Source organism: Lycium ferocissimum, chromosome 7 (assembly GCF_029784015.1).
Source record: "Lycium ferocissimum isolate CSIRO_LF1 chromosome 7, AGI_CSIRO_Lferr_CH_V1, whole genome shotgun sequence".
In the NCBI taxonomy this organism is placed as follows: domain Eukaryota; kingdom Viridiplantae; phylum Streptophyta; class Magnoliopsida; order Solanales; family Solanaceae; genus Lycium; species Lycium ferocissimum.
The window spans coordinates 59,622,143-59,636,805 of record NC_081348.1 but is presented as its reverse complement, the minus strand read 5'-3'; the positions used below and the strand labels follow the sequence as shown (position 1 = coordinate 59,636,805).

The following is a 14,663-nucleotide window of genomic DNA, read 5'->3' as shown; positions in this document are numbered from 1 at the left end:
GATATTTATTGTAATGCAAGACAAAGTTTTAGGTATGTTCTAAATATCCAAGAACTTGTTTCATTGCCTGATACGCTCAAATTACACCTAAATTATGGCATAAGGCGGTCGGTGTCAAATATAGTAACCCAACTAGGTTGGGGTCAAATCCCACAGGGAATAAAGTGTGAAACAAATACTAATCATATATTTTACTAATCTCTAAAGACTTTAGTTCTATTCCGACTAGTATAGAAAAAGGGTTTTCGTTTGTATTCGCTATTTTGAAGTATTTGGAATTTGTTTAGATTAAAAGAACCAAAGTTGTGTCGCCGCTGTGATTAGATGTTATGCTATGGGTATCAATATGATATATTTTTAATGGGTCGTGGTTTTGTATGCACTTAATCTCTAATGCACTTCCTAATATTTTCCAATAGTTAGAAAGTATTTCTTTTCATGATTTTTCCAAATATAGAAAAGTTGCAAGTAAAACCAATTAAATATGTCAAGTAGAACTCTTCTTATCCCTTAGTGAGTTCATTAAACGAGGGTTAGCGCCTCGAGTCCTTGTTATATTATTTCAACTCAAACCCTAGTTCATCTTTCCAAACAAAACTAGGATTTGTGCATAAGTAAGTGTTTGCAACCACTAACTAGCAATTAATATGATAAATAATAAAACACATCACAACCCATTATATATATATATATATATATATATATGCAATGTTAGACACCCATTACATAACACCCATCATTTGGGTTCACAGCTTTGATTAAAGAAACTACTCACACATATTGTTTACAAAAGTAGAAAGCAATAATAAAGACATAAAGCTTACAAAGTGTAATAAAGATGGTGGAAATAAAATCTTTTTGTCTTCACTAAGCTTCAAAAGTGGTGTATTCAATGTTCACCCACCAATGGAACTAATATTAAATGTTGGAGAATGTCCAGCCTCTAAACAAAAAACCTAAAATGTTCTTTAAATAGGCTCCAAAAACGCACATCAACAATTGACAAAACTGCCCTTGGTAGCAAGATCGACGGACCGTCGATCGGTTCGACGATTCATCGATGCCTCCGTCCTTTGTTTCTTCGGTTATATGGTCCATTCGACGGTGTCGCGGGGTTCGACACTTTCCGACCGAGTCCCGACTTACTCCGTCGAGTCTTCTGTCTTTCTCTCTTCTTGTTGACAAATCTGTTTGATGATACAAACAACGAAATGTCAATCAGTTTGACGCTTCGTCGATGCCTCCGTCCTTTGTCCTCTTCAGCTAAGGCCATCACTGGAAAGTTGAATTTATCGACGCTTCAAAGGACGGTCCGTCGATTAATCGACGGACCGTCGAATCTTCATTTTTGGGCATTTTTTTCCTTTTTCCTTTGTTTTTGCTTTTGGGCCATCGTATTCCTAAAACACAACAAAAACACATTAAAATGACCTAGACTTACTTGAAAACAACCAAAATTCATAGTAAAAAGGCGTCGAATATGCCACAAATCCGCGGCAGATCATTGCCCTCTAATGCATTTGATTGGGATTACTCGTGTACCGATTTAGTTTTGATTTAGTTTACTTATAGCACAAGCTATATCTGGTCACGTACAGTTTATGATGTACATTAAACTTCCCAATACCCTAGCATAGTCCAATTGACACTCACTTTCACCTTTGTTCTTTGCAAGAGCAAGGTTTACGTCAATTGGAGTTTTTGCGCTTTTTTTTGAAATCTAAATACTTGAACTTCTCAAGTAATCTTTCAATATAATGAGACCGAGACAATGCTAGACCTTAAGGAGTCTTATGGATCTTTATTCCTAAGATTAAGTTGGCAACTCCTAAGTCTATCATAACAAATTTGGTTGCTAACATACTTTTAGTGGCATTAATGTTAGCAATATCTTTACTCATTATCAACATATCATCAATCATACAAACAAACAATGACGACGCGATTTGGAGTGTTCTTAATGTAAACACATTTGTCACACTCATTTATCTTGAATCCATTTGATATCTTCGTATGGTCAAATTTCGCATGCCATTGTTTGGGTTCTTATTTTAGCTCGTAAAGAAACTTAACAAGTCAACACACCTTCTTCTCTTTTTCGGGAATTACAACCCCTTCGGGTTGTTCTATGTAGATTTCTTCCTCCAAATATTTATTTAAGAATGTTGTTTTCACATCCATTTGATGGATTTCAAGACCGTACACAGCGGCTAACGCTATTAACACCTGAATGGATGTAATCCTCGTTATCGGCGAGTAAGTATCAAAGTAATCAAGACCTTCTTGTTGTCTATTCCCTTTGAGAACAAGTCTTGCCCTATATTTATGAATAATGTCATTAGCTTTCATTTTTCTTTGGAAAATCCATTTGGAACCTACAGGTTTGTTCCCTGGAGGAAGATCAACCAATTCCCAAGTATGGTTGTTCAATATGAATTTCTCTCACTATGGATTGCTTCTTTCCAAAATTGAGCTTCTGATGAAGACATTGCTTCTTTGAAAGTTCGAGGCTTATTTTCCAACAAAAATGTTATTCCAAAGGAAGTAGATGTCCTTTGGCGTTTGCTATGTCTTGAATTTTCCTCATTATGAACTTCTTGCTAGGTCATTTGATCATTATTCCTCGGATATATAATTTTTAAACTTCTGATCCAAAAATGTTATTCCAAAGGTAGATGTCCTTTGACGTTTGTTATGTGAACTTCTTCCATCGTTTCTTCCAGAGGTCGTTAGATCATTTGCTAGGCGACTCATATTCCCTTCTTACTATTCGCAAATTGTCTGCAGACTGTTCTCCCTTAAAAGATAATTCATAAAAGGAACCCAATACTTAAGGAAAATAAATTCAATATGTGAGCCTTCATTTACTCAAGACAAAGCCCCTTCAAAATTTTCCTCTCTATCAGACATCGTTAGAAAATCGGTATTGTTTTAGAATTCATAAAACGGCGAAGTTGTTATATCTTCAAGCCGAATACATTTACTTGGTAAAGTTTTTATCTCTTCAAACTGAATAAAGAGCCAGCGAAGATTTTATATCTTCAAACCAGTGAACATTACTAAATCGATAAAGTTTTTATGTTCTTTAAACCTAGTAACTTGGAGTAAAAATCACGCAGATTTTAATCTCCAAACAATGGAGTAGAAAATCACAAAATTTTTAGTCTCCAAATATATAAAGTACAAACCACAAAGGTTTAATTTATGAAAAGAGTACTTTCTTCTCTCTGAAAGTATGTATCTCTCTCTTTGCTTTAGTGGTTTGATTTCCTTTTATAAATTTGACCACTGGTTTCTTATCCAAAAAGACAGTCTTTAATCATGAATTGGGCTTCACTGTCTTTTCCTTTACTTTGTGTCAAAAGTTCATTAATATGGGAATAAGACTCGATCGGATGTTGCCAACTACCATGTTTTGAGTAATGGGTTTAGGAACCAAACACATTGTCATGTTTGACAACTTCCATCTTCACTTCCATGAATAAAACTTTTTACTGTATAAGTTTCCAAACATGAGTGAACAATTCCTTCCCTTTGAAGCACCGATTCAGTTTCCTAGAGATGCTGCAACGGTAGTTTTTCTTCTTTTCCTGCAAATTAGTTCTATAGCAATCAAGCATAAATTCCCAATTAGCCAAGTAATATAACCATTGGACAAAACATCCGACAAAATTTTCTCTTCCTCAATAATTTTTTTTTCTATCATCTGTTGATAATTTTCTTTCTCATTTTCTTTCCAACAAAGTAGAACACAGATAAATAATAATAGTAAAAAAGGTAAATTCCTTAAGATTGTTGTCCAAAACTGTGCTCAAAACAATAAACGTCATTAGTAAAATAATGTTGAAACAATGAAATGATATCTTAATAAAACCGAAAAAACAAAATGACAAAAACACTATTTGAGTCCACAGAATTTAATATGTGTCCTTAAGGAATTTAATCCCCTCACTGTACCTGAGGTTATGGATTGCTTTCTCCCAGGATAAAATGGATATACCTGTTGATGGCGTAGTGGTACTTAAAACCCACCAACTTCGTCGAATGCAAATTCGGCAATAAATGACACGACTCTACTATTATTTTGTTATGAAAACAACTGCATAGAACAATTTAGGGGGGAGAAAAAATTCAGATTTTTTGTGTATCAAATCTGAGGCAAAGCCTTTAAATTTATAGACAATGAAAGGGTGAGATGGAGTGGTGCAATCCAAAAGGTGCCTTTTGGGTACACTTCAAAAGCTACCTTTCTCATTTCCCATTTACACTTTAAAATCCCAAAATTCTCTAAGCATGTAAGTTCATTTTCGATTAAATACTACCTTTAGATGCTTCACAATGTAAGAAGCGGTATGAAACTAATCTTAATATGAAACTAACTTTCATAAGAATGCAGTGTTCCTAATTATGTATTAATAAAAAATAGTTTTTGTACATTCAAAATAATCTAGCATGAAAACACCCCATTCAATAGAATTTTGAAATAAAATTTATCTATAATTCATTTAGAACAACAAAAAAAAGAGTTCGAATTTCTCGTTCAATCAGACGTTAACTCATACCCTAAATGGACGATCTAGTGACAACATGTACATAAATAGTTTGCGCCATCTCCACATTCAATGCAATTCACAAGCATTGATTTATTGTTTCATGAAGGCAGACACATGTTCACAGTACTATTTATAGGTTCACCTGAATTCAGTAGCATTTGTCCAAATCATGTATATAATTACAAGAATTCATTACATACGTATAACTATTAAACTGTGAACTCAGTTATTATTACTCTATATTAACTGAGGTAATTCCACCCATAAACTTTAAATTATGAATCTTCATTTGCATGAGGCAAAGGTGAAGATCTATTAAGAGAAACTTAGATATAATTAAATTAATCCATATATCAAAATTTTAACAGAATTGCTTTATTATGGAATTGTCTCACTAGTATGTACAAACGTGAATAAGGAAAAGACGAAAACATGAACAAATACTTGGCAAGTTAAACTTGAGAAAAATATTTGAATTTGAGATACGTGAAACACCTGAACTTCAATTTTTTTGTGCCAGTAATCCTACATCTTCAGACAAAAATGTAGAAAGTTTGAGACAACTAGACCTAACTTTAGACAAAAATCTCGCTATCTAATTATTTGAAGTTAGCCTTTGGAAAGTCAACTTCATATACATATGTCTGAACTTCAGACTCACGCATCTGAAGTTGATTTAAAGTGATTAAACTTGTAAAATCTAGGAATTGTGGCTATGACATAAAAAAGGATCTCAAAATCGGCTATATGTGCACTTGACCCTACAGGATGTATATCTGAGCCCAAAGAATCATTCACACAAATGCCTCTATTTTAGGGTGGTCTTTAATTTTGCCCCTCAAATTTGTGGTCTTTAATTTTTGTCCTTCAACACTTTTGGCGCGGCATAATTTAGATTTCGCTTGGGAAGGCTTACGTTTAGTTTCGGCATATGTATCATAACATCCACCCAAGTTATGCCGGATAAGGCAAAAATTTCAACACTCAACATAATCTGAAAAACAACATAAGCTTAGATTTCGCTCGGCAAAGTTAATATATAGCGTCGGCGCATGTATCATTACATCCACACAAGTTATGCCGAAAAAGGCAAAACTTTCAAAACTCAACGAAACCTGAAAATTACTAAACAACTTATGGTGCATAACTTAATTCCTGCATAACTTAATTCCTGCAGAACTTGTGCCGAGCGAGGCAAAAGCTTAGTTTCCGAAGATAAAAATATTATAGAACTTATGCCGAGCGAAGCAGGTATGGATATTTTCATTAAATAAGCAACATGAACAGAAATTAAAGACCACGAGGGGTCATTTGCACTTTTCCCCTATTTTGTGCTGGTCTTAAAGTTTTGCCCTTCAAAATTGTACTTATGCCTAGAGGGACATAAATTACGTATGATAATATTCACACAAATTATGTCAGTTCCCTTTAAAGAATTTATGCCCTAATGCGCATAAGTTTGATTTTGAAAGACAAAAATTAAAGACCAATTCATTTTCATTTGAAGAAAAACTTGAAGCCCAAATTACGTGGAACGGGTTTGATGATAAACAAACAAATAAAGCCCAAATTCGATCCAGCCAAAATCTTCTCTACGGTCTTCTTCTCTTCATCGGCCATCTCCTCACAATTCTCCCGTCGGAATCTTACTGTAAGTATCTATTTGTCCTTTTTTTTTTCCCTCTCTCTCTATATATATTATTTGAACAAAACTTTAATCCCTTTTTTGCAATCAACTTTTTATTTATGATTCTGTGTTTGCTTCTACCAGAACTCTTTTCCCTTTTTGTGATGATACTTAATGGGTTGAACTCATATTTTAGTAAATTATTATTATTATGCTGTGTTCACTCAAGCCGTGATAATATTGTGATTGTGATTTTTACGAGTTTTATACTTGTTCTTATTTGCTTTTGATGTTGTAATTGCTGTTAAGTTGTCATGGGTATACTGAATTAGCTTTAAGAAGAGTAATAATTAGCTATCTGAATATCTAGATTGTGTTTGGTATGATAATGAAGGAAAATGTTTTCTATACTAACGTTAGCGAAGTCATTTTCCTCTTTTTTGACCAACCAAACATGGAAAAATTGGAAAACAGAAAATGTTTTCCTTCATACCAAAAAACACTTAGCCCCCAGGGCTTAGTTCAAGCGGCACGGGTTGAGGGACTTATGACTTAGGTCACAGGTTCGAGGGTTGTGTCATGTGAATCAAGCCTGGTATTTAAGTGGAGAAGGGTAGAGCGCAGACCCATTATCCCGAATTTTGAAGGCTGTCCCCAGACGTAGTTCTTGGTCATAAAAAAAGGAAAAAGTAGATGGGGCTACCCTGTGCAGGTGTGCATGAGGTGCTCCTTTGCTTGTAGAGAAGTAGGGAAAAGTGGGTGTATACCTAACATAGTCCTTTACTAATCACTTGCGTTTTTGAAATGTAGAAGACTAATTACTGATATGCATTAGTGCTCCCACGACCTCTAAGGCTAATCTGCCACTGCTGTTTCTGCTCTTCTGATCACCCATGTTTTCTTGCTAACCATGTGGTATATTCACCTTAAGATTTATGTCTGTGTTTTCTTCTGGTGCCCCTAATATTCCAAGAAATGATCTAATTTCTTTTATTAGTGTATGTCATAAACTCCTTTCGTTCTGTTTTATGTGCATTTTTGGTATTTTCTGGTTGTTATGCATTCACTTCATTACAGTTTTTGCAATTCCTTCACTCATCTAATTGTTGTTTGTGTTTATAGTTCTTTTTCCTTGCTTGATATATAGCTGCTCACACATTATGTGCTTTAAGCTTAAAGTTCCAGTAAACCTTGACACTTTTGACTGGCAAATAAATGAAATCCATTTTGCTGCTTCATGAGATAGTTGGTGGATGAATATAAAGTGCCCTTTGTTCTTCGAACGTCATACTATATAGTACCATTCCATCTTTTTTGTGTTCGACCTTTCTTCTTAATATGTCCAAATTATTTTAGGGATTCTTTTTTCCTTTTGGGTAAATGTAATAGGACATTCTGCTGCCATGGGTGGCAGAGTGGTTCCCTACAAGTTTTTTGTATCAAATGGACACACATTAACCAATCGACGATCAGCTGACCTTGTATTGTGATAATTCCTTTTGTGTTCCCTTCCATTTGTTAACAAGTAGATGGTTCATTATTGACTATAAACGGGATTCCTGTATCAAGAGGCGTATACACCAAAGCCTGAGAAAAGTTTCATCTTATTGATCTAGACACGTAAGGGTGTCTTATGTACTCCAACGCAGACCAAAGCAGCAAAATCATTTGCAATTTTATGAGCGGTTCTATTTGCGTTCAGAAATTTCTCTTTCCATCTGTTCACTGGCTGTTGCAAGCTCTGTTGCTTGTACATCTCCTACCCCATGTTGTCCAACTCATCAGTATATTTGCACAGTTTTAGGATTGGTCCATCATAGTCCAAATAGATTCAAATTTATAAGGATCTCTTTTGGATCCTCTTACTATTGAGTTTAGCTTTAAGTCGATCATGAGATGGCTGGCATTCTCCCTACTCTCTATACATAAGAAGCACCAATGAATGTATTTGTTTTCTTTGCCTCAGTTCCTCTTTGGTTCCCCATGCCTCCAGCCAAACAAAAAATTGACCTAGCTTTTCCACAGTTCTTGCCACCACCGGAAAACATACACCACGAAAAGAAAAATGAACCTTAAAGTTGCATTTTGTTTGCCATTCGCCTGAGACACCATCTGTATAATAGTTGCACCATACATTCATTATTGTTGTCAGTTTGTCTTTATTCAGCCTGCAACTATGACCTCCCATGTTAATCAAATTTCAAATATATCTGTCTGGAAGTCTATACTATATCGCTGGGGTAAGACAAGAAAGCAACGAGTTCTTTTGAGAAAGGTAACATATGTATGCATCAGCTCTAAGAAGGTGTTCGTATCAATATTTCCAGCTATAAAAGGCCTCGTTCATCTTACAAAGATTCAAAAAAGTTCAAAAAATGCTTTTGCATCCTCTACATAGCTTTCTTTACACCAGAAAAGAAGAGACAAAAAACATCTCAGCTTGATTTTCTGTATGGGGCATGTTATGTCTTCAAAGCACCTAGTATTCCTTTCTTTCCACACAGTCCACCATGTACTGGCTGGATAACCTTCCACCACCTTTTCTGTCTGATACTACCTGCTGCATTGTTCCAGATCCACAGAAGATCCTTTTTATCTCTAGGCATTACCCATTTGACCCCAGCCAAAGACAGAAATACCTTGCTGTGAAGAAACAAATATGACTGTTGTTTCCTGCCTCTTCCCGGCACAAAAAGCACCTGGAAGTTAATTGGATCCCCCTTTTCTGTAAGTTTTCAGGTGTCAAACATGCTTTTGTAGCCGCCAACCAAGTGAAACAGACCACTTTGGAAGGAGCTTTGATTTTACAGATAGATTTCCAAGGGCAATCAGAACTATTGTAGTCAGTATCAGATAGAAGATGATAAGCGGAACTGCCTGTGAACTTTTTGGTGGTGCTTCCATTCTATACCATTGAATCATCAGTATTTCTTATACCTTGAAAGACTTCTAGTATCTTCAGGATTTCAGCCACTTTTTCGATCTCCCAATCATTTAGCCATCTTCTACAAGAGAGATTCCATCCCTGCTGGCTCCATGTATCTTGAATTGTAGCTTCAGGTGTAGAGGTGAAACTGCACAAATGTGGATATGAATCTTTAATAGCACTCTGTCCTAACAAATTATCAATCCAGAAATGATAATTTCCTGCCATTGCCAATTCCGAACCCAGTACTCACAACAAACTCCTTGCAGTATTTCCTGATTGCTTTCTATATAGTAACCCCAAAGGAAGAACTTACTGATTTAGTATTCCATTGCCCCCACTGGCCATCTTTCTGAGTTACCAATTCTGTAAGAACATATGATTTTCACTAGATCAAAACAGAATTTTGCAGATAAACACCCAAGGAGTTGCTTGAGTAATTTTTTTTAAAAGTAATGCAAAGTGGAACTTAAGATTCTCCTTGTGGGATTACTAATTATTTCTTTTTTAATTAATTAAAAAGAAGAAGATTGCCGACGCATCTGGAATCATTAGGAGTTCTAATTATTTCTAAAATGATCCAATTAGATTTCCCTGTTTCTTTTTTTTTTTTTTTTTCAGTTGCCTATCTTAATTACTTTTGCATGTGTCTGGTCTTTCTTTTAGTAAATGTTGTTGGATGTAAAAATTTTAACAGATTTTGCTGACTAGCATTTTTTAAGGACTGCTTATACATACATATACAACCATAAGCGTGATCAATAAATGCAGCAATCTGGTTGCACTGCTTTTTAACAATCCTGCACTTCTTTAGTAAAGAAGTTTAGCACAAGGAAAGATGACTTTGTATAGGGATGTTTAGTTGAAAGAAAAGAGGAGGAACTGTTCCAGAAGTACATAAACGCTGGTTGTCTGAGCTTTACTGCTTCATTCTTTCTGTATTATGTTGTCTTCCCCTTAATGAGATGCAAGTTTTCTCATTTTGTCTCAAGTTGTCATTTTATATGACTAGGATGAATTGATATTTCAGATATTTGTGAAGAGCTGCTGTCGTCATGAGTGAATCATTCACTATACAGATCCACAGCAATTTAGTTAAACAGCTTGCTGATGAGGGTGAAAAATTGAAGAAGAAAACGAGGAAGCCAAAAACAACGATACAAAGAGATAACAAAGCAGCGCAGAAGCCAATCTCTGGTGATCCTGATGTAGTGAAGGGGCGTGCTGCTACAGGATGGCCTGTTCAGCCTCCTTTGTTCATGCCAGTCCCTCCACCAACTCATCCTGCTATTGCAGAATTAGATGCTATTCGATCTGTGCTCAAAGAGAGCGAGAAAGTTGTGGAGAGGTTGCAGAAACAGGAGGAAAACATGTTGCAAGAAGTGACAAAGAAGGCTAAGGATCTACACGATAAGGAGTTCAAACTTCCGAATCAAAAGCCTACCCCTTGCTTGGATGAGAGAGATGCTTGTTTTAAATGCTACAAGGAACATGAAAAGGACCCCCTAAATTGTGCTAATGTGGTTCAAAATTTTGCAGAATGCGCTCGCAGAGTTAAGCATCAAGTCAGCCTGGCGGATAAGTAGATTTAGCTCGCGAAAGATATTTTACAAAGTGGTTACCATTTCACTTGGTGGAAATAAAAAAATGTATTGTTTTAACCATGTAGACTTGAAGAAGCTTATGGTGGTATTTTTTTGTCATTTTTCCGTTAGCTTCTAAGTTGTGGATGCAAATGATTGTGGAATTTGCCAAAATGAAATTTTCCTAACAGGGTGTTATTGTTTCTAACTGATCAGCATGTTTCCATTTGTTATTTGTTTTGCTAAGTTAGCCGAGTTGAAAACACACATCAAAGCCAAAAAAGGAGACAGAAATAATAGTTACGGATTCAACTTGTACGGTGTAAATTTACTTCTTGTGCAGGTTGTCTGTCATATTTTGTGGTTACTAGTTTCTCTTCTCAAGTGGAGAAACATGTATTTTACATTTCTGGTAATGCGATAGGGTAAAATTTCGTTTATAGTGACAGTGTATGGAAGTTAAACTCATTAGGTATCATTGGTGGTTTGACCAGAGTGAAACATAGATATGGCAAATCATAAGACTGTTACTTCCTTTCTTTATTAAAATGCTTGTTTCGTTTCATTGCTTGATAGGCAAACTAGTGATCCTTGGTTATATTTTTCAATTTATATATGGGCAATATCTCTTTAAGAAAAATCGATTTATCCACGTTTCAAAGCTATTTCTTCTTCAATTATGTTTACCTATTTTTTCTAACATTTGTAACGAACAATTATTTCTTGAAACTCATGAAAAGCATATGCCAAAATGAGTTTCAAGATCAGTAGTTCATTTTAATCGTTAATGTTTATGTTTAATTGGTTAATTTATTTGTCCAAATAACTTTACGTAGTCAATTAATATAATAGGAACTCATTTTTGAATTGCCACAATCTAACACATTGTAGTGAAAAAAACATATAGAAAGTAATTTAGTTAACTCTTGTCATATTCCAAAATGCTTAAGGTCTACTCATAAAACAATTTCCTAGTAAATCTAAATTCAAAATACAATTAATCCATTAATTAGTTCAATATTACACTCTATTCATTGTTTCTCCTATATAAGAAGCCATCATCTGGTCATTTTCCTACAGTCTAAATTTCATTTGTTTCTTATTGCTTCATCATGGCTAATTTGTCTGTGTTTGTATTTGTTGGTGTGTTAATATTGACATACCTTCAGATAATAGGTATTTGCTCATTATCTCATTAGCTTGTTTTTTCTTAAGTATTTTTTAAAATGATTATTTTATTAAGTTTTTTTTTTTTAAAATGTTTTAAAATGATTGTTGTTGTTGTTGTTATTATTATTATTTGTTGTTGTTGTTGTTGCTATATTTGCAACCACTGATCCCTTTTGAGTTATTTTTAATTCTTGTATCTTATGTATTTCCAATGGCCATATGATCATATTTTCTCTTCTTAATTCCATCAATTGGGAAATAAAGGGACCATTTATTTTCATTCTTGTCCCACAAATCTTTTATTTAAAGGTATAATACATACATTAAAGAATGCCCTTTTATCCCTATGGTTCATGAATGAGTCAATCAGATTTTGGAACACTTTCCTCAAAAAGAAAAAAAGAAAGAAATTAAATTACAAAAGAAAGAGAGAAAAAGAAACATGTCATGAAAGGTGAAGATATAGAAACTTACCAAATATCTTATTTTGTCATGTTATGTTACTGTGTATGCAGATGAGTTTATTTACACATTATAGATGTAGAAAATATAATTAGATTATTTAGAACGGAAAAGGGCCAAATATGCCCTTATACTATGAGAAAAGGGTCAAATATATCCCTCGTTATACTTTAGGGTCGAATATACCCCTGCCGTTATACTTTGGGGTCAAATATACCCCTCATCCATTAAAGTTATCAAAGGTGAAAACCCGATCCTACGTGGCTGCCACACATTTGATGAGGTAGATGCCACGTGGCATGCCACCTCAACACCCATAATCCATTTTACTCATCCCCTCTATTTGCTCTAAAATTTCTTTCCCCTCGACCACCATTGCTGCTATTACTGCCACCACGACCAATTGTAGTTGCCAAGTTGGAAGAAGCTGTAGTTGAAGATGATTCAGTCCAAACATTTCTCTCTGTTCCCTCGTTCCTCCCTGTTATTTTCTTCTTACTACTTCAATCCTAATTCAAAGGTATGAATATGTTTTTCTCTTAAATCCACTTCTCTCTTTGTATCTACCATTGTTAATGTGGTTCAAATTCAAGATGGATTTGTGTAATTCTGCACAGACCCCAAAAAAATGCTCAGAATTATCTCTCCAAGCTAAAGGGGGGAAGTTTCTAAACTTGGGAAGCCCAGGTTTTTTATTGCTCTATTCACTCTGACACTGATTTTCAGCTTCTACATGCTACAATTTCCCTTCAACTACGGCTTCTTCTAACTTGGGAACTACAGTTGGTCATGGTGGCGGTAATGACGGCAATGGTGGTGGAGGGGAGGAAATTTTAGTGGTGAAAGAACAAATAAAGGGGATGAGTAAAATGTGTTAGGGGTGTTGAGGTGGCATCTACCTCATCAAATGTGTGGTGGCCATATAGGATCGGGTATCCATCTTGGACAACTTTAACGGATGAGGGGTATATTTGACCTCAAAATATAACGGCAAGGGTATACTTAATCCTAAAGTATAACGAGGGGTATATTTGGCCCTTTTCTCATAGTACAGGAGTATATTTGGCCCTTTTCTGTATTTAGAATGTAACTCTAGGTAATCTTCTTTATTTAATATTCATCGATAACTCGGACAAAATGGTTATTTACTGATATAATAGGTTAATTTTTGCTGTTAATATAAAAAAAAATCTTTTTTTGACTATCATTTTATATAACAGGCAAACTATATAATAGAAATATTTCTTTCAAAGGGTTTTAATATAGGTACTTATGGTATGTGATGCTCCAACAATGCAGAGGCACAACTTATTGGAGTATGTTATGGGATAAATGGCAACAACTTACCATTACCTATGAATGTTGTAGATCTTTACAAAGCTAATGGCATAACAAACATGAGAGTCTATGATCCAATTCCTGAAATACTCATTGCTCTCAAGGGAAGTAACATTGAAATCATTCTTGATATTCCCAATGACAAACTTCAAGCCTTAAACGATCCTAAAGAAGCTACCAATTGGGTCATTGTCAATGTTATGAATTATTTTTCGCAAGTCAAATTCAAATATATAAATGTTGGAAATGAAGTATCTCCTATTAATGTTGCAACATCTCAATTTGCTCCCTTGCTTCTCCCGGCCATGACAAACGTGCAACAAGCTATAACCAAATTCAAACTACAGAATCAAGTGAAGGTCACAACAGCTATAGAGACCGGGCTTTTGGCGAATACATATCCACCATCTCAGTCAGTATTTCGCGATGATGTGAGCAGTTTCATCAACCCGATCATTGGATTCTTGAAACAGAATAACTCACCTTTGCTAGCAAATATTTATCCATATTTTGCTTATATTGGCGACCCTGATCATGTTGCACTCCCTTATGCACTATTTACACAACAAGAACCCGACCCATCGGGTTATTATAATCTTTTTGATGCTATGTTGGATTCAATTTATTATGCAACTGAAAAAGCTGGTGGAGATAACGTGGAAATTGTTGTTTCTGAAAGTGGATGGCCGTCTGATGGTGGTGTTGGAGCAAGTATAGATAATGCCGCGACTTATTATAGGAATTTGATTAGACATGTGAAGCCAGGAGCAAAAACTACACACAAGCCTGGAAATGCTATAAACGCTTATTTATTTGCTATGTTTGATGAAAATGAAAAGCCAGGGGCTGAGACGGAGAAGCATTTTGGAGTGTTCCATCCTGATAAAACTCAGAAGTATAATCTTACCTTCTAGTTCTACTATGTATCAATAAAAAATTTATGATTCTTCAAGGATTTGTAGGTTAAAATTATTGTCTCAATTAGAATCGAGACTTGATCTTTC

The 14,663-nt window shown here is 35.0% G+C and overlaps 2 protein-coding genes across 3 annotated transcripts; both read left to right on the top strand.

Annotated features, from left to right (window-relative positions):
• Positions 1-6,046: 6,046 nt before the first annotated feature.
• On the top strand, positions 6,047-10,901 carry LOC132065784 (uncharacterized). Of its 2 annotated transcripts, none has more exons than XM_059459323.1 (2): positions 6,047-6,204; positions 10,137-10,901. In XM_059459323.1, the coding sequence occupies exon 2, from the start codon at positions 10,162-10,164 to the stop codon at positions 10,690-10,692; it is 531 nt and encodes a 176-aa protein (XP_059315306.1). In that variant the 5' UTR covers positions 6,047-6,204; positions 10,137-10,161; the 3' UTR covers positions 10,693-10,901. The 2 variants fall into 2 exon arrangements, with proteins under 2 accessions (XP_059315306.1, XP_059315307.1); XM_059459324.1 differs by having other exon boundaries at positions 6,069-6,204; positions 10,119-10,901.
• Positions 6,272-14,573, top strand: LOC132065782 (glucan endo-1,3-beta-glucosidase, acidic-like). Its single transcript, XM_059459320.1, has 2 exons — positions 6,272-7,964; positions 13,621-14,573. The coding sequence occupies exons 1-2, from the start codon at positions 7,814-7,816 to the stop codon at positions 14,571-14,573; spliced, it is 1,104 nt and encodes a 367-aa protein (XP_059315303.1). The 5' UTR covers positions 6,272-7,813.
• The last annotated feature ends 90 nt before the right edge of the window (positions 14,574-14,663 follow it).